The sequence below is a fragment of the Rutidosis leptorrhynchoides genome, chromosome 3 (assembly GCF_046630445.1).
Source record: "Rutidosis leptorrhynchoides isolate AG116_Rl617_1_P2 chromosome 3, CSIRO_AGI_Rlap_v1, whole genome shotgun sequence".
NCBI lineage: Eukaryota > Viridiplantae > Streptophyta > Magnoliopsida > Asterales > Asteraceae > Rutidosis > Rutidosis leptorrhynchoides.
Genome location: NC_092335.1, coordinates 39,806,633 through 39,826,242, shown reverse-complemented (window position 1 = coordinate 39,826,242; position 19,610 = coordinate 39,806,633). Strand labels below are relative to the sequence as shown.

The 19,610-nt window shown below is 35.5% G+C and overlaps 1 protein-coding gene across 1 annotated transcript; it reads left to right on the top strand.

The window, feature by feature from the left end:
• Window positions 1-276: 276 nt before the first annotated feature.
• LOC139899889 (nifU-like protein 4, mitochondrial) lies at window positions 277-18,852 on the top strand. Its single transcript, XM_071882714.1, has 7 exons — window positions 277-426; window positions 538-694; window positions 850-1,028; window positions 1,125-1,228; window positions 1,341-1,452; window positions 9,258-9,348; window positions 18,848-18,852. The coding sequence occupies exons 1-7, from the start codon at window positions 277-279 to the stop codon at window positions 18,850-18,852; spliced, it is 798 nt and encodes a 265-aa protein (XP_071738815.1).
• The last annotated feature ends 758 nt before the right edge of the window (window positions 18,853-19,610 follow it).

Below are 19,610 nucleotides of genomic sequence, written 5' to 3'. Positions count from 1 at the left end.
CAAAATGTATAAAAGGTCCTCTAAGCCTACGTCGCGAACTACGGGTATAATCGTAAACTCTCATTTCATTACGGAAATTACTTCCTTAATACACTTCCAATGAGACAACCATCAGCGGAAGGGTCAACATTTTGTGTTTAGAAGTATATACTGGTGTTTAAGTGGATGAAAAATGTGTTGCAGATATGTTTTATGAGTATAATAATGCTCATTTCATTTCACAGATCCAAAAATCGTCCCATAAGATTTTCCCAGACGATTTATCGTCCGAAAAAAATGCGCGAAAATTTCCCATTTTTGGAGCGAAACTTTTTCCGAAAAAATAAAAAAATAATTACTTATTCATTTCCGGACGACATCCGGTCGTCCGGGAAAGTTGGTCATGGTTGCAGAAAAAAGTGGACTACAAAGCTGTTTTTTTGTCATGTAGTGCATTTTCCCTGACGACAGTCGTCCGGAAAAATGTAGTGTGTATTAATAACGTGGGTATGTAGATTTGAAAATCGGTGTATACTGACATTATATTGGACATGGCAGAGGAAGAGCATGTTTATACAAACGCAATCAACTCCTAATCTTCAATCGTTGATGTTCTATCCTGGTAAGCCTGTTATGGAAGTTGGGAGTGCGGACTTCCCAAATGCCCGTACGGCTATGAATTCACCACTTGCAAAGGCCCTCTTTGGAATTGATGGTGATGAGTTTATCTTTTGATATTTTTTTGCTTACCTTAATGGCTATACTTTTTTTACGTTGTTTAATTATTAAATGACCATAACTTCACTTGTTATTAATGATTAAATTTAACCAGTTGATGGAATGAATTAATGTGTTGTGCTATTGGTGTAGGAGTTACTCGTGTGTTCTTTGGTTCAAATTTTGTAACTGTGACAAAGTCAGACGATACTAGTAGCTGGGATTTCTTAAAACCTGAAATATTTGCAGCAATTATCGACTTTTATTCATCTGGGAAGTCACTTTTTCTGCATTCGAGTACTGCAGCTGCTTTGGATACTGCTATTCATCAAGTATTTCTAACTTAGTGGTTATATTGACTGAATTGTAACCTTTACAATTTTTAATCTTATATGAGGATGTTTATTTATGATTTTCATGTGTTTCAGGATGACTCGGAAACTGTTGCCATGATTAAACAACTGTTGGAAACACGTATTCGACCTGCTGTGCAGGATGACAGTGGGGATATAGAGTACATTGGATTTGATCCGTAGATTTTTTGATCACCTGATTATTATATTATAGATAGATAGATAGATGCATAGAAGATTGGGATCCATATACACACATCTAAAATTTGTCATATGTTTATTTATTGTCAGAGAATCTGGAATTGTGAAGTTAAAAATGCAAGGAGCCTGTAGTGGGTGCCCCAGCTCATCTGGCACTTTGAAATCAGGCATCGAAAATATGCTGATGCATTATGTTCCAGAGGTAACAACACTCTTTCAGCTCTGCTGGTTTTAGCTATTGATGCTTGACTCGTTTGACTTGTTATTACTTTTTTGACAAAAAGATTTGGTTATCTTATGCGAGTATGTGACCCTTAGACTATATATTCCTAACCCGGACTATGATGTGTAGTCAAATTGTGTACTATTTAGTGAAAAAATGAGTTTTTGAGTGTGACTGTATTTGACATTCATTAACCCAAAAGGTCAAATGTTTGTGTCAAATATTTTGTTGGGTGATGTGGTAAAATCTGATTTGAGATTGGGTGGGAAAAAAAATTAAATAATAAATATAAATTGTGAAAACATGTGGATTGGCTCGATCTACACTCACGCTCAAACAACAATCCATCAATTATCCAACTAACGCCATCATCCGTCAACTTTTGACGCGGGTTAACGGCGTGAACTTCCGGCAAAATGTGCCACATCGTTTGACTAACGCTGGGTTAGAACGAGTCTTAGAGATGAAATGTAACCTAAATTGGCCAACTCATAATTAAGTAGTAATGGTGTATCCTAGGGGATACACGCATAAAAGCACCATTTTCATACAGAAAAATGGATCAAAAAGAACAAAAGATAACAAAATTTAGCGGTATTCAGTATTTACCGCCCAGCGTAGAGCAGGCCGCCCAACGTCAAGCGTAAGCCCTGCAGGCAGCTTCTATGCATAAGCCCTTTAACTCAGCGCGTGAACGGCACGCATCCACGTCAGCACACGCCACCGACATTCCAGATACTTCACGTAACAGAACCATTCAGTGATTGACACGTGTATCCCGTGAATTTCGGACATTCTACGCCTATAAATAGACCCCCTGGGTCACCACATTTCACATCATTCCGATTTGAACTTCAGTCAGAGAGAAGTACACTTTCTCTCTCACACAGTTCTTTCTCACTCTAAAAGTACATTAGCTGCTTAGCAGCAATACGCTAGACGGACCATTACAGATTGGTCCACAGATTGATTGAGGCCACCCCACAGATCTTACATCTGTGTTCCGGGTTTGCAGAGATTATTTCTCGAGGGCAAACAACAATCAACAGTATACGCCACACGCTGAGCAGCTATTGTCTTGTACTGGTACCTTACAGCCACTATACGGAAAATCGTACCAACAAATGGCGCCACCCGTCTCGAGGACCACCAAAACCACCAAGAACACGAAGGCAACTGAAACAACCTCATCAAAAACAACACTTGAACCAGTTGATGAAAACATCATTGAGAACATACCAGTGGATCAGCTAACTCTTGAAGAAACTTCAATTGAAGAAGAGAACCAGCCGCACACTGGTAACACCGATGATCAAGTTCATGAAACTATACCATGATTGAAAAAGCCAATGATAGGGAGTTCTAGTGGAGGAATGTGGAAAGCCAGGCGAGGAACACACAATATTTCTTTTAAAATGACAGTTGATGTGAATGTTAAGCACAACTACAGAGGAAAGACAATCTCAAAATCACAATTGTTCAAGTTATTCAATCAATTAAACACTCTTGTCGATGAAATTGAAACTCAACACAGTGATGAATGTTTCGTGGAAGATGATTGGAATTTTAGGGATGAAGACGAGCAGTTCTTTATGACTGAGGAGATGACAGGAAAGTTATTGGATGGAATTTTGACCAAGACGGCACCATCACGATATTAGCAGAAATTACACAACCAACCATCGGTGCAACGGCTGTAGATAATTTGTTTGCTTTGATTACTGGAGATGAAACTATCAAACCACCAGTAATGGCAGAACCAACACAGTGTTTTATCCCTAGAATTGCAAATTATCCATTGCCAAGAAATTTGAGAATTCCATCCATCGGTGTTTATGATGGTACAACAGATCCAGAAGATTTTCTGACTATGTTTGAAGTTGTTATGAGGTTACAGCATTGGGAAGATGAAACTGCGTGCCATATGTTTCCAAGGGTACTGCAGAAAATGGCAAGGGAGTGGTTTGCTAGTTTGCCACCAAGGAGTATTACCAGTTTCCTTGATTTGAGGGCAAAGTTTGTGATCCAATATCAAAGTTTGAGAAGCTGCGTGTTGTCACATCTTGATGCACATGAGATAACAATGCACCAGAATGAATCACTGAGTGATTTCATGAAGCGTTATACCATTGAATTTCAGAAGATACCAGACATACCAGAGTCTCAGCTTGTTTCAGGATTTATATTTTGTCTCGATCAGCGACGTTTTGCACGATTAATTCATGCTTTGCGTTATGATATTCCAAAAACATTGCACCAAGCGTTGGGTATTGCTCAGAAGCACTTAAGAGCAGGAGAGATGGGATATCCAAGAGTGGATAATTATCAAAGAAATTTCAGACCGCAAGGCGGAGAACGTAACAGGAATGATAAGTACCAGAGGCAACATGGGTATGATAATAATTACCAGAAACAGCAACACGGTTGGAGGGGAAATAATCATCCGAATGACAATTATCACCATCGAAAGCCATTGGATAGACATCCACTTATCATGACTTTAACAAAAACTACAAGAGAAATCTTGTTTACAGAACCCGTTAAGAAAACCTTTCACCCTCCACCACCAATGGAAGAACGTCAAGGACCACAAAGTGACAAGTGGTGTGATTTTCATGAAGCATATGGACACGACACTGACAATTGCAAATCGCTGATGAGAGAAATCATTGCAAAGATCAAAGCTGGGGAGCTAAACCATCTGTTACCAGGAAAACAATATCGGAGCAATGATCCAAACAAGCATTTTGCTTGGCAAGGAAAAGTTCGTCACGGTGGACGGAATAACTAGAACAGAAGAGAAGAGAGGAAAGATGAGAGGGATCCAACCCCTGAGAAACATATTAAGGTTATATGGAATACGGTGGATGAAAATGATGCAGACGGAGAGCGCAGGATGGAGCAATGGATGTTTGCACCAATCGTATTTCACACCATTCCAAATTGGCGTCTGTCAGAGGAGCATGTGGTTATCTCAGCTGTAATTGCAAACAGAAACATTCCCCGAATTTATACTGATACAGGTAGTGAAGCAGATATTTTATATTTGCATTGTATCAGTGATTATCCGTTCAGCGTGAAGAATAGGCTTCGCTACACGACCGTGAAAATTTCTAGCATTACGAGAGAATCAATGAAGGCAGTTGGTAGAGTGAAGCTAGATGTAACATTGGGAACACACCCTTTATGTAATGACCCGCACTTTTTCGATCGTTCTATACTTATAAGATTAATATTTACATAAATTAAACCTTACCAACATGATAAGCAATCCAAATTGTCGAGATTTATATTTCCGAAAAGAGTTTACACAACGTTTGACCGTCTAGTTTGACCGATGATATCACGAACTATATAACATATGATAATTATACGTTTGTGTATATATATGTATATATACATATTTAACATGATCTAAGAATGTTTTAATATCTCATTTTGTATTAATAACAATAAGTTATAAGTATATTTTAAAACTACTAACTTAAGTTTTCAAAACGATAACTATACGTAATGTTTTTCGACGTAAATACTTATAACCTATATTACTTATACATGCATCGTATAGATATGTATTTTATCACTTTTAAAGGGCTTACATACATAAAACAATATAAGTATATTTACAAAAGATAGCTATATTTGAATCCTCGTTCCGTTTCCTCAAAGATTTCTATACGTATACCTAGAGTATATGTACCCGTATCATACGCAGCTTCTAGATGTATTTACTATTGGTATATACCAATAAAAATCTGCTCCTTAGCAGCCTTAAATGATTAAGAAACATGTGGAACCAACCATTTGTCAAGTAGCATGAATTATTTAGCAAGAAAACAAAGTTAGGTATCTTTTTTTTCCTTTATAACCTAAAAACGTTTTTATGCATGCACACCATTTCTTCACCCCATTTTCTCATACTTACACTCCCATTTCTCTCTCAAAATACTCTTAACTTCATACTTGATCATCTCCAAGCATTTTCCCCATCATTTAGCTTCAAAAACAACCCTTAATCATCATAAGAAAAACCATACAAGAACACTTCAAGAATCCTTTCAAGAACACAAGTTTACTTCCAATCTTTCATCCAATTCCATCACTCTTTTGGTTCTAGGTTCTTACTCCTCTTTTACAGCAATCTTGTCCAAGTAACTTGAGGTAGTAACTTTGTTCATAACCTTATTCGATTCATATATATATAGCTATCTTATTTTATGGTATAAAATTTTAACAACAAGAACATAGTTTGAATGTTTTCAAACTTGTTTGCAAACTAAATAGATCCTTCTAACTTAACTTTTAAAATACTTCAAGACCTGTAATATAACTTAAATATATGCTAATTTAACAAGGTATAACTTGGTTTTTCAAAGAACACCTTAAAACTGAATCTACGGTGTCGGAGTGTAACCGGGGGCTGTTTTGGGTTGGATAATTAAAAACTATTTTGAACTTTGAATTGGAGGCTTATTTTCTGGAAAATTGATATTTACTATGAATATGTTAACACATAAAAATTTCATGATTTAACTCAAAGTATAAGTATTTTTAGAAAAATAATCATTTAAGGTTGTTTACATGATGGAAAATGATCAACTCCATAAGTTTCACTAAAGTTTGACCTATGACCTGTGATTTCGAATACAAACTAAGGTATTTACAGTTCATAGTCTTAAAGAGGGACTCGATCCAAGGAAGTGGCAAGTTGAATCAATGAAAACGGAGTTGTAACGAAGAAACTATGACCAAAACGAGATCGGATATCTAAGACTAGTTTAGCTACGAAAATAATTGGAGAAAATTAAATAAATCACATCTTTTTAAAATAACATGATATTTTATATATATGTACTCATAATTTAATTTTATATGGTTCAGGATCACCCGTAAACAATACGAGAAGATTAATCATAAGATCCCATGATTGTACGCAACACGTCATTTGACAACACCGGTACTTTATGTACGCAACACGTCATTTGACAACACCGGTACCGTGGGTCAAGATTAATCTCGACCAATACATATACGATGGGGGTTTTTATTTATTTCATTGGGGGTTTATTAAACACCTAAAAATGAACCATTAAAATTGAATTACTAACATCGGACTGCTAACTACGGACTAAGAAATTATTAAAACTATTAAAAGTATAAAAAGTATATATATGTGACGATTGTTTAAAATAGAAATATATTGATAAACTATATATGGATAGGTTCGTGATATCAATCGGAGACCAAGTCGAAATTACATATCTTCAAGACAAAAGTGAGTATATAGTCCCACTTTTAAACTCTAAGTATTTCGGGATGAGAATACATGTATTTTATGTTTTACGTTATGGACACAAGTAACTGAAAAATATATTCTACGTTGAGTTGTACCACTGGCATACTTCCCTGTAGCTTGGTAACTGTTATTTACAGCGGTATTGTAAACGCGAATCCTGTTGATAGATCTATCGGGCCTGACAACCCCAACCGGACTGGACGACCAATATTCAACGGTTGCACAGTACTTCGTTTCGTGACTACACTTGGTACGGTGTAGTAAGATTTCATAATAAAGGGAATATGCGACGTGATTAAATGTTAAGTATGGTTACCAAGTGCTCAACCACTTAGAATATTTTTATTAAAATGTTTATATATGAAATCTTGTGGTCTATATTTATATCGCTGCCGGCATTAAACCTATATCTCACCAACTTTATGTTGACGTTTTAAACATGTCTATTCTCAGGTGATAATTAGAAGCTTCCGCTGCATCATGTTGAATCTAAGCAGGATCTTGCGTACGCATATTTGTGTCAAAAATAAGACTGCATATCCAAGAACTTGTGTTGTAAAATATGCTAGAAATCGGGTTGTTATTATCATTTGTAAAGTTTGTAAGTCGAAGATTATCGCTAAACGATAATCATCTTTATTTTGTCCAAAGCTTGTATCAAAAATAAGGATCATGGTTTGTAATGTATAATATATGCAGTTTTTCTTTAAAAAAAAATGTCGCATATAGAGGTCAATACCTCGCAATGAAATCATACGTTATCTAACACGTTCTTATGGTTAAGGACGGGTTATGACATGTGGTATCAGAGCGGTGGTCTTAGCGAACCAGGTTTGCATTAGTGTGTCTAACTGATAAGTCGTTAGGATACATTAGTAAGTCTGGACTTTGACCGGGTTTGATTTAAAAACCATTGCTTATCATTGTTGGTTAAAATTTATATGTAAATATTATGTAGTACTAATGGGTTAGTTGTTGTGTGATAGATGTCGGGCTCAAAACTTATCATCACGTTCAGCGACTCCGAACCAGAATCTTCAGATGGTGTTCCAGTCATTAACCTATCCGATGACGAAAATAATATCTTTGGGGAAGACTCACAAATTCCGGATGAACCGACTATAGAGAACCCGGAAAGTGAACCCGAGGAGGAAAGTGAACCCGAGGAGGAAAGTGAACCCGAGGAAGAAATGCAGGAAATTACAAAAGACGAGTTCAAACTAGGAAAGAAACGAAAGGCTAATGAATTAGAAAATTCAAATCCCGAGTTTAGTAAAGATGATGTGGCACCAACTCCACTAGACACTACCACCCCTATTCCCGCTATTCCTATTCGTTCTATCCCGGCATCCAGTTCTTTAGTCCCACAGCCAAAATATAGGCAGACAGCCAGGATAAGCGTTAAGCGATTCTTTGAACCTAAACGTCCTAGAAAATAGACCAAACGATGCGCTGCCGTATTAAACCATGAGATCATATAATGTTTTGTATAATATTATTAGTGTGGTTTGTTTAATGTTCGATGTAAGATAAGCATATGTAAAATAGTGAAGTGTGAAATGCAATAATTTTCCATGGTTAAGTATTATTTAGATGGTAGTAATTGATTCTGTACTAAGCTATTAAGTATGGACATTAACGGGTAGGTACTACCCTAGATATAATTATAAAACGCTAATAAGAAGAAAAGGCTTTTATAATAATACCTGGTTCATATTATTAATAAGCTATAATGTACTGTAAATATACACTACATCTATAATATTCCATGTGAATAATTATTTTCTTTTCATTCTTATAGAAGAATATGGCGCGATTGAACCGAATGACGGAACAAGAAATCCAGGAACTCATCAATCAGCGAGTGAACGACAGAATGTTATGGGTCGAGGCTGCAAGAGGTGCTGCAGTTAACCCAAATCCTCGTGTGGGGTGCACTTACAAAACTTTTCAAGCTTGCAAGCCCTCATCATTCAGTGGAACAGAAGGACCGATCGGTTTAACCCGGTGGATAGAAAAGATGGAGACTGTGTTTAAAATCAGTGGTTGTGTTGAAAAGGACATGACCAAGTATGCATCGTGCACTTTACAAGATAGTGCACTCACGTGGTGGAAAAATTATGTGAAGGCTGTAGGAGGAGATGTAGCTTATGATACTCCGTGGGAAGAATTCAAAACAATGTTAATCAACGAATATTGTCCAAGGAACGAGGTTAGGAAGTTGGAAGATGAGTTACGAAGTCTGAAGGTTATTGGTACTGAAATCACCAACTACAATCAGCGATTCATGGAATTAGTTTTGCTATGTCCTGAATTGGTTCCAACCGAAGAACGGAAGATTGAAATGTACAAAGATGGTTTGCCCAAAAAGGTCAAGGCAAATGTTACAGCATCGAAACCTAAGACAATTCATGAAGCTATAACCATGGCAAATGAGCTAATGGATCAGGTCATCATGGATAAGAAAGTATCCAATACTGATGTGAAGGTATCAGGTAACAAAAGAAAGTGGAATGGAAATTATGATCGAGGTAACCAACAACAATCTTTTAAGAAACAAGAAAACACGCAAGGTGCAGGTAGTGGTTTAAGCTTTGGTTATAAAGGACAAAATCCTTTATGCAACCGATGCCACAAACATCACTCTGGTTACTGTAATGTGGTATGCAACAAATGTAATCGAAAGGGTCATCTTGCTGAAGATTGTAGGGCTCTCGTTACAAATACAAATGGTACCAAGACTCCTGCCACCAATGCAAATAGAACTGCTTTGGCTACCATTACTTGTTTTGGGTGTGGAAAACAAGGTCACTATAAGAGCCAGTGCCCGAATCCAGAGAAGAATATCGGACCTGCACGTGGGAGAGCATTTGTTATTAATGCTAGAGAGGCATGTGAAGACCCGGAGCTTGTTACGGGTACGTTTACCATTAATAACTTATCCGCATCTATTATATTTGATACTGGTGCTGATAGAAGTTACGTGTGTAGAGACTTTCACGCTAAATTGAATTGTTCATCATTACCTCTAGATGCTAAGTACATGATTGAGTTAGCTAATGGTAAACTAATTAAAGCCGATAAAATTTGCCGTGATTGTAAAATAAATTTAGCCGGAGAAACATTTAAGATTGATTTGATACCCGTAGAATTAGGAAGTTTTGATGTAATAATCGGCATGGACTGGATGTCCAAAATAGGAGCTGAAGTTGTGTGCGCCAAGAAGGCAATTCGCATTCCTCGTAAGGATAAAACGCCAGTAATGATTTATGGAGAGAAGGGTAAATCAAAGCTAAAACTCATTAGTTATTTGAAAGCTCAAAAGTGCTTGAAGAAAGGGTGCTATGCTATCTTAGCACATGTTAATAAAGTCGAAAAGAAAGAAAAAGAGAAGTGCATCAATGACGTGCCTGTGGCAAGAGATTTTCCTGAAGTATTTCCGGAAGAGTTGCCGGGATTACCTCCATTTAGATCTGTAGAATTTCAAATAGATCTTGTACCAGGAGCTGCACCGGTTGCCCGTGCTCCATATAGACTTGCACCGTCCGAGTTAAAAGAACTTCAGAGTCAGTTAAAAGAATTACTGGATCGTGGATTCATACGACCAAGTACTTCACCGTGGGGAGCTCCAATTTTATTCGTCAAGAAGAAAGACGGATCTTTCCGAATGTGTATAGATTATCGTGAATTAAATAAGTTAACTATCAAGAATCGGTATCCACTACCGAGAATTGACGACTTATTTGATCAACTCCAAGGATCATGTGTGTACTCGAAAATTGACCTAAGATCGGGCTATCATCAATTACGTGTCAAAGAAGAAGATATACTGAAAACTGCTTTTCGGACACGCTACGGTCATTACGAATTTTTGGTTATGCCGTTTGGATTGACGAATGCGCCAGCTGTATTCATGGACCTCATGAATCGAGTTTGTAGTCCATATTTAGATAAGTTTGTTATCGTTTTCATTGATGATATTCTTATCTATTCCAAGAGTGAGCAAGAGCATGAGCAGCATTTAAGGTTGATATTAGAGTTGTTGAGAAAAGAACAGCTATATGCTAAATTTTCTAAATGTGCTTTCTGGTTGAAAGAAGTGCAATTTCTTGGCCACGTTGTTAGTAGCAAAGGAATTCAGGTTGATCCAGCAAAAATTGAAGCCATTGAAAAATGGGAGACTCCTAAGACACCAATGCAGATACGCCAATTTTTGGGTTTAGCCGGTTATTATAGAAGGTTTATTCAAGATTTTTCCCGAATAGCTAAGCCGTTGACAGCGTTAACGCAAAAAGGGAAGAAATATGAATGGACTTCTGAGCAGGAGAGTGCATTTCAATTACTGAAAAAGAAGTTGACTACGGCGCCTATTTTATCGTTACCAGAAGGGAACGATGATTTTGAAATATATTGTGACGCTTCGCGACAAGGTTTTGGTTGCGTTCTTATGCAACGGAAGAAAGTTATTGCATACGCATCCCGACAATTAAAGATTCACGAGCGGAATTATACGACGCATGATCTAGAACTGGGAGCAGTCGTGTTTGCATTGAAGATATGGAGACACTACTTGTATGGGGTTAAATGCACTGTGTTTACTGATCATAAAAGCCTTCAACATATTTTCGATCAAAAACAGCTGAACATGAGGCAACGTAGGTGGGTCGAGCTGATAAACGACTATGATTGTGAAATTCGTTATCATCCCGGGAAGGCGAACGTGGTGGCCGATGCTCTAAGCAGAAAGGAACGAGAACCAATTCGAGTACGAGCGATGAACATAAAAATTCGCATGAATCTCAACTCACAAATCAAAGAAGTTCAACGAGAAGCACTTACTAAAGAAAACATAAGAAATGAAATAATGAAGAAGTATGAGAAGCAACTCGTTATACGGGAAGACGGAATTCGATATTTTGCAAACCGTATTTGGGTACTGAAGTTGGGTGGATTAAGGAAGTTGATATTGAATGAGGCACATAAGACAAGATACTCGATACATCCTGGAGTTGGAAAGATGTATCAAGATCTTAAGACGCATTATTGGTGGCCTAATTTAAAGACAGACGTTGCAACATATGTTGGGGAGTGTTTAACTTGTTCCAAAGTCAAAGCAGAACACCAAAAGCCGTCAGGATTACTTCAACAACCAGAAATCCCAGAATGGAAATGGGACGGTATTACCATGGATTTCATCACGAAGTTACCAAAGACTGCCTGGGGATACGACACTATTTGGGTAATTGTTGATCGTCTTACCAAATCTGCACATTTCTTGCCTATAAAGGAAACGGATAGAATGGAGAAATTATTACGATTATATATAAAGGAAATAGTTTCAAGGCATGGAATACCTATTTCCATTATATCTGATCGTGATAGTAGATTTACCTCAAAGTTCTGGCAATCACTACAGGAGGCACTAGGAACTCGTTTGGATATGAGTACCGCATATCATCCGCAAACCGACAGGCAGAGTGAAAGAACAATTCAGACTCTTGAAGACATGCTCAGGGCATGTGTGATTGATTTTGGAAACGGATGGGATAAATATCTACCGTTAGCAGAATTCTCGTATAATAATAGTTATCATGCGAGCATTGGAGCTGCGCCATTCGAAGCATTGTATGGAAGGAAGTGTAGATCTCCTATCTGTTGGAATGAAGTAGGAGATCGACAATTAACGGGTCCCGAGATCATACACGAAACGACTGAGAAGATTGTACAAATCAAGGAGAGATTGAAAACAGCCCGTAGTCGCCAAAAGAGCTACGCCGATGTTCGAAGGAAACCATTAGAGTTTCAGATCGGTGACATGGTTATGTTAAAAGTGTCACCATGGAAAGGTGTAATACGTTTCGGCAAAAGGGGTAAACTGAACCCAAGGTACGTAGGCCCGTTCAAGATTATTGAACGCATTGGACCGGTAGCTTATCGACTCGAGTTACCGCAACAACTCGCCGGAGTACATAATACCTTTCACGTCTCGAACCTTAAGAAGTGTCTTGCAAAGGAAGATCTCACCATTCCTCTTGAAGAAATCCATGTCGATGAGAAACTACAATTCATCGAAGAACCAATCGAAATCATGGACCGTGAAGTTAAACAGCTCAAGCAGAGCAACATACCGATCGTTAAGGTTCGTTGGAATGCTCGAAGAGGTCCTGAGTTTACTTGGGAACAAGAGGATCAGATGAAACAAAAGTATCCACACTTGTTTCTCGATGACGCAAAATAGGTACAATTTTAAAATTTCGGGACGAAATTTATTTAACGGGGAGGTAATGTAACGACCCGCACTTTTTCGATCGTTCTATACTTATAAGATTAATATTTACATAAATTAAACCTTACCAACATGATAAGCAATCCAAATTGTCGAGATTTATATTTCCGAAAAGAGTTTACACAACGTTTGACCGTCTAGTTTGACCGATGATATCACGAACTATATAACATATGATAATTATACGTTTGTGTATATATATGTATATATACATATTTAACATGATCTAAGAATGTTTTAATATCTCATTTTGTATTAATAACAATAAGTTATAAGTATATTTTAAAACTACTAACTTAAGTTTTCAAAACGATAACTATACGTAATGTTTTTCGACGTAAATACTTATAACCTATATTACTTATACATGCATCGTATAGATATGTATTTTATCACTTTTAAAGGGCTTACATACATAAAACAATATAAGTATATTTACAAAAGATAGCTATATTTGAATCCTCGTTCCGTTTCCTCAAAGATTTCTATACGTATACCTAGAGTATATGTACCCGTATCATACGCAGCTTCTAGATGTATTTACTATTGGTATATACCAATAAAAATCTGCTCCTTAGCAGCCTTAAATGATTAAGAAACATGTGGAACCAACCATTTGTCAAGTAGCATGAATTATTTAGCAAGAAAACAAAGTTAGGTATCTTTTTTTTTCCTTTATAACCTAAAAACGTTTTTATGCATGCACACCATTTCTTCACCCCATTTTCTCATACTTACACTCCCATTTCTCTCTCAAAATACTCTTAACTTCATACTTGATCATCTCCAAGCATTTTCCCCATCATTTAGCTTCAAAAACAACCCTTAATCATCATAAGAAAAACCATACAAGAACACTTCAAGAATCCTTTCAAGAACACAAGTTTACTTCCAATCTTTCATCCAATTCCATCACTCTTTTGGTTCTAGGTTCTTACTCCTCTTTTACAGCAATCTTGTCCAAGTAACTTGAGGTAGTAACTTTGTTCATAACCTTATTTGATTCATATATATATAGCTATCTTATTTTATGGTATAAAATTTTAACAACAAGAACATAGTTTGAATGTTTTTAAACTTGTTTGCAAACTAAATAGATCCTTCTAACTTAACTTTTAAAATACTTCAAGACCTGTAATATAACTTAAATATATGCTAATTTAACAAGGTATAACTTGGTTTTTCAAAGAACACCTTAAAACTGAATCTACGGTGTCGGAGTGTAACCGGGGGCTGTTTTGGGTTGGATAATTAAAAACTATTTTGAACTTTGAATTGGAGGCTTATTTTCTGGAAAATTGATATTTACTATGAATATGTTAACACATAAAAATTTCATGATTTAACTCAAAGTATAAGTATTTTTAGAAAAATAATCATTTAAGGTTGTTTACATGATGGAAAATGATCAACTCCATAAGTTTCACTAAAGTTTGACCTATGACCTGTGATTTCGAATACAAACTAAGGTATTTACAGTTCATAGTCTTAAAGAGGGACTCGATCCAAGGAAGTGGCAAGTTGAATCAACGAAAACGGAGTTGTAACGAAGAAACTATGACCAAAACGAGATCGGATATCTAAGACTAGTTTAGCTACGAAAATAATTGGAGAAAATTAAATAAATCACATCTTTTTAAAATAACATGATATTTTATATATATGTACTCATAATTTAATTTTATATGGTTCAGGATCACCCGTAAACAATACGAGAAGATTAATCATAAGATCCCATGATTGTACGCAACACGTCATTTGACAACACCGGTACTTTATGTACGCAACACGTCATTTGACAACACCGGTACCGTGGGTCAAGATTAATCTCGACCAATACATATACGATGGGGGTTTTTATTTATTTCATTGGGGGTTTATTAAACACCTAAAAATGAACCATTAAAATTGAATTACTAACATCGGACTGCTAACTACGGACTAAGAAATTATTAAAACTATTAAAAGTATAAAAAGTATATATATATGTGACGATTGTTTAAAATAGAAATATATTGATAAACTATATATGGATAGGTTCGTGATATCAATCGGAGACCAAGTCGAAATTACATATCTTCAAGACAAAAGTGAGTATATAGTCCCACTTTTAAACTCTAAGTATTTCGGGATGAGAATACATGTATTTTATGTTTTACGTTATGGACACAAGTAACTGAAAAATATATTCTACGTTGAGTTGTACCACTGACATACTTCCCTGTAGCTTGGGAACTGTTATTTACAGCGGTATTGTAAACGCGAATCCTGTTGATAGATCTATCGGGCCTGACAACCCCAACCGGACTGGACGACCAGTATTCAACGGTTGCACAGTACTTCGTTTCGTGACTACACTTGGTACGGTGTAGTAAGATTTCATAATAAAGGGAATATGCGACGTGATTAAATGTTAAGTATGGTTACCAAGTGCTCAACCACTTAGAATATTTTTATTAAAATGTTTATATATGAAATCTTGTGGTCTATATTTATATCGCTGCCGGCATTAAACCTATATCTCACCAACTTTATGTTGACGTTTTAAACATGTCTATTCTCAGGTGATAATTAGAAGCTTCCGCTGCATCATGTTGAATCTAAGCAGGATCTTGCGTACGCATATTTGTGTCAAAAATAAGACTGCATATCCAAGAACTTGTGTTGTAAAATATGCTAGAAATCGGGTTGTTATTATCATTTGTAAAGTTTGTAAGTCGAAGATTATCGCTAAACGATAATCATCTTTATTTTGTCCAAAGCTTGTATCAAAAATAAGGATCATGGTTTGTAATGTATAATATATGCAGTTTTTCTTTAAAAAAAAATGTCGCATATAGAGGTCAATACCTCGCAATGAAATCATACGTTATCTAACACGTTCTTATGGTTAAGGACGGGTTTTGACACTTTAGTCCGAACAAAAATTATGGACTTTACAGTTCTTGATGGCAGATCAAGATTCAATGCATTGTTCGGTAGGCGAACTCTTCGCAAATTTGGAGCAATTACTTCCACACCACATGTAGAATTACGGTTCCCAACACCAAATGGTGTAGCAGTAGTGCACTCTGAATATGTGGGACCCACAAGAGAAAAATCAGTTGTTTATGAAGCTCAAGGGAATTTTGTCAGAGGGGAATCATCGAGGTAGTTATTTAGCAGAAATGATGTGAACGGGTACTTTAAACCATATAAAATGTGGGAGCATTGAAAGGAGGACGCAGAACGCTGCACGGAAGACAATATTAGGGGTGTTCATCGGTTCGGTTTTCGGTTTGTTCGGTTAATAAGGTTCGGTGTATTCGGTTTTGAAATTTTTTTGGGCAAAACCGAAAATCGAACCGAAAACCGAATTCAAAGTTCAAACCGAACCGAATCGAAAACCGAATTCGAATTCGGATTCGGTTCGATTTTCGGTTAAAACCGAATATTATGAAAAAACTGAGAACGATGTTAGTTTATTTGTGGCGTTACTGATGTCTTGGTTATTTATATTCTAAAACAATGACGTACTATTAAATTATAAAGAATTTTATGATTTATTAATATTTACAGCTGAATTATGACGTTTACTGCTTCTGTTATTAAGAAGAATAACATAATAATTTGAGTAACATAATTATAATGTGAACTACCAAATCGTCATATGGGTGAGAACATATTTTATTGATTGGAGCCCAAATTATAATGACATTAACACATAAATATACAAATTAAATATTTAAAAATTTTGAATTCGATTTTGAATTCGGTTTTCAGTTAAACCGAATTCAGAATTTTCAAAACCGAAAACCAAACCGAAAACCGAATTCAAATTCGGTTTCGGTTTGACTCGATCCAAAAACCGTTTTTCGAATTCGGTTTGGTTTTTTTCCGGTTTGGTTTCGGTTTGGTTTTCGGGTTCCACGGTTTCAAACCAAATACTGACCACCCCTAGACAATATAATAGCATGAATCTTACAGAACAGTTTTTATCACATTTCTAATTTCCATCAGTTCAGACAATAACACAATACACTTTTTGTAATTTTCTGATTGAGACTTGATCACCCCATACGAAGATATTACACAAAATGCTGTATGTGTGACAGTATTATCAATAAAATTTTATTTTTTCTCACGCAATACACGTTACGAATGCAAAGCATAGAATTCATACCTACCCACATATGGCAAGGCATTTTCATGCCCCCGATGGTAGAGGCTTTTGTGTCAACATTATAGACACAAGGTATCGGCTAGCGTAAAGTATTTACTTCGCTAGAGGGCACCGAGGCAAAAGTAAAGATCTCATAATGTCATGATATACATAATGGTTTATCACAGCGGCATAAATCCATTTATATCTTGAAAAAAGAAAAAAAATTAATACATGTGTATTTTGTAAGCCGCACAACACCTGAGCGCAACACGCTAAACGGAACACCGTTAATACCATAAATAGAAATTTCTCTAACAGATTTATAAATTTTTATAACAGCATTATAATTGACTCATATCATACTTCAGAAATTATGTGAGAATTCTCAAATACTTCTTTACAAAACAAATGCTCTGATACACAACGGAGAATGGGTAAATTGTTTGATATATTCATTACATAACAGCAAAGTTATACATGTTTTCCTAAGTGAAGATACAAAACAGGTATACAATTTCAATAGCCTGTATACATAATACCATTTAGGTAGCAGTACACCTCTGATTCATAAAGAGAAATTATGCATTACGGACAGCGGATGACAGTCCAATTCATGTACAAATTCAAAAATTAGTTTAAGACAAAAATCATTTCATATGATGTGATATATGAAAATCTAAGCTTTTTAACAAGCTTGCAATGGTTAAACACATATGGCAGTGATACGTCAATCATGGAAAGCAGAAAAAAATACCAACATTAACCAAAAGGACTGAATATATATATATATATATATATATATATATATATATATATATATATATATATATATATATATATATATATATATATATAGTGGACCAATCCATGGATAAGCACTAAATGGGGCACAAACTGGATAAGTAAAATTTCAAAAAAATTTTTAAAAAAAAAACGATCCTTTAATATACAAATAGAAGAAAACGAAAAAATTTTAAAAAGTTTTTGAACAAAATCATTCAAAAATCGATGATGAATGGTAAACATCGATGATGAATGGTAAAAATTGATGATGAATGGTAAAATTAACCATTCGTCTGATTAATTTATCATTCATTTTTGTTCGCGATAAATGATAAAATTAATCAATGCTAAAAAAAGCAGATGAATGGTTAATTTAACCATTCATCTGTTTATGATGAATGATAAAAAAACAGATGAATGGTTAATTTAACAATTCATCTGGTTTTTTTTAGCATTGATTAATTTTATCATTAATCATAAACAAGATGAATGATAAATTAACCCGATGAATGGTTAATTTTACCATTCATCATCGATTTTTAAAAGATTTTGAACTTTTTTTTTTTATGAAAAAAATTGATTAGAGGTGCATTTTAATGCAGATTTATGAATGTAAAAAAAAATTCAAAATTTTTTTTTTATTTTGCTTATCCGTTTTGTACTCCTTTTAAGCTTATCCATGGATCGTGCCCCTATATATATATATATATATATATATATATATATATATATATATATATATATATATATATATATATATATATATATATATATATATATATATATATATATATATATATATATATATATATATATATATATATATATACTATCAGTATAAAGATGCTACACATTGTTATTACAGATTAGTTGTCTTTTCAAATAGGCACCTATAGAATGTCTTTAACAGACATATCATCCTTAGCACATATTTCTTCCAAAGAGTTAATCTTCAGAGAAGTCACTTCATTGATGGCCATTTGCAGCTTGGTATTAGCATCAGGTTTGATATGTTTTGAGATTGCGGTTGATAAAGGGTCAGATCTTATAGGAAGAGCATTCAAAATTTCCACCATAGTATCTGAAAGGTCACTTTCCATAGACGCTTCCAGATATCTATGAAAAGTCTGACCAATAAGAGGAGAGCTCAACACCCTCTGCACAAGAGCATGAATCCCATTTTTTAAATCAATAAAATTCTTCTCTGAAGCAGCAGCAGCAACAGTTTTTTCATCAGCACGACATTTTTCTTGTTCAACCAACTTTTTCAACTTTTCAACTTCCTTCAATAATTCATCCTTCTCCTCCATCGCCTTCTCTTTTTCAGTCCTTTCAGCAACACATTTTTTCTCAATCGATTGGAGTGCCTCTTCCTTCTTTTGTGCCAAATTAACTGATGTTTTCCACTTCAGATTAACATCTTTTAGCTCAACTTCCATCCTTTTCAATTTGCTGGCATTCTGGACAGCATTATCAACAAGAGTTGATTGAGCCTCTTGCATTTTCAGACCATGAAGAACATGCTGATTCAGAAGCACCAGTAATGCAGCAGTTGATTAACAACTTTGTTTAAGTGTCATTGCAGATAAGGATGCCGAAAGATCAGCAATCATATTTCCCTACAAAAA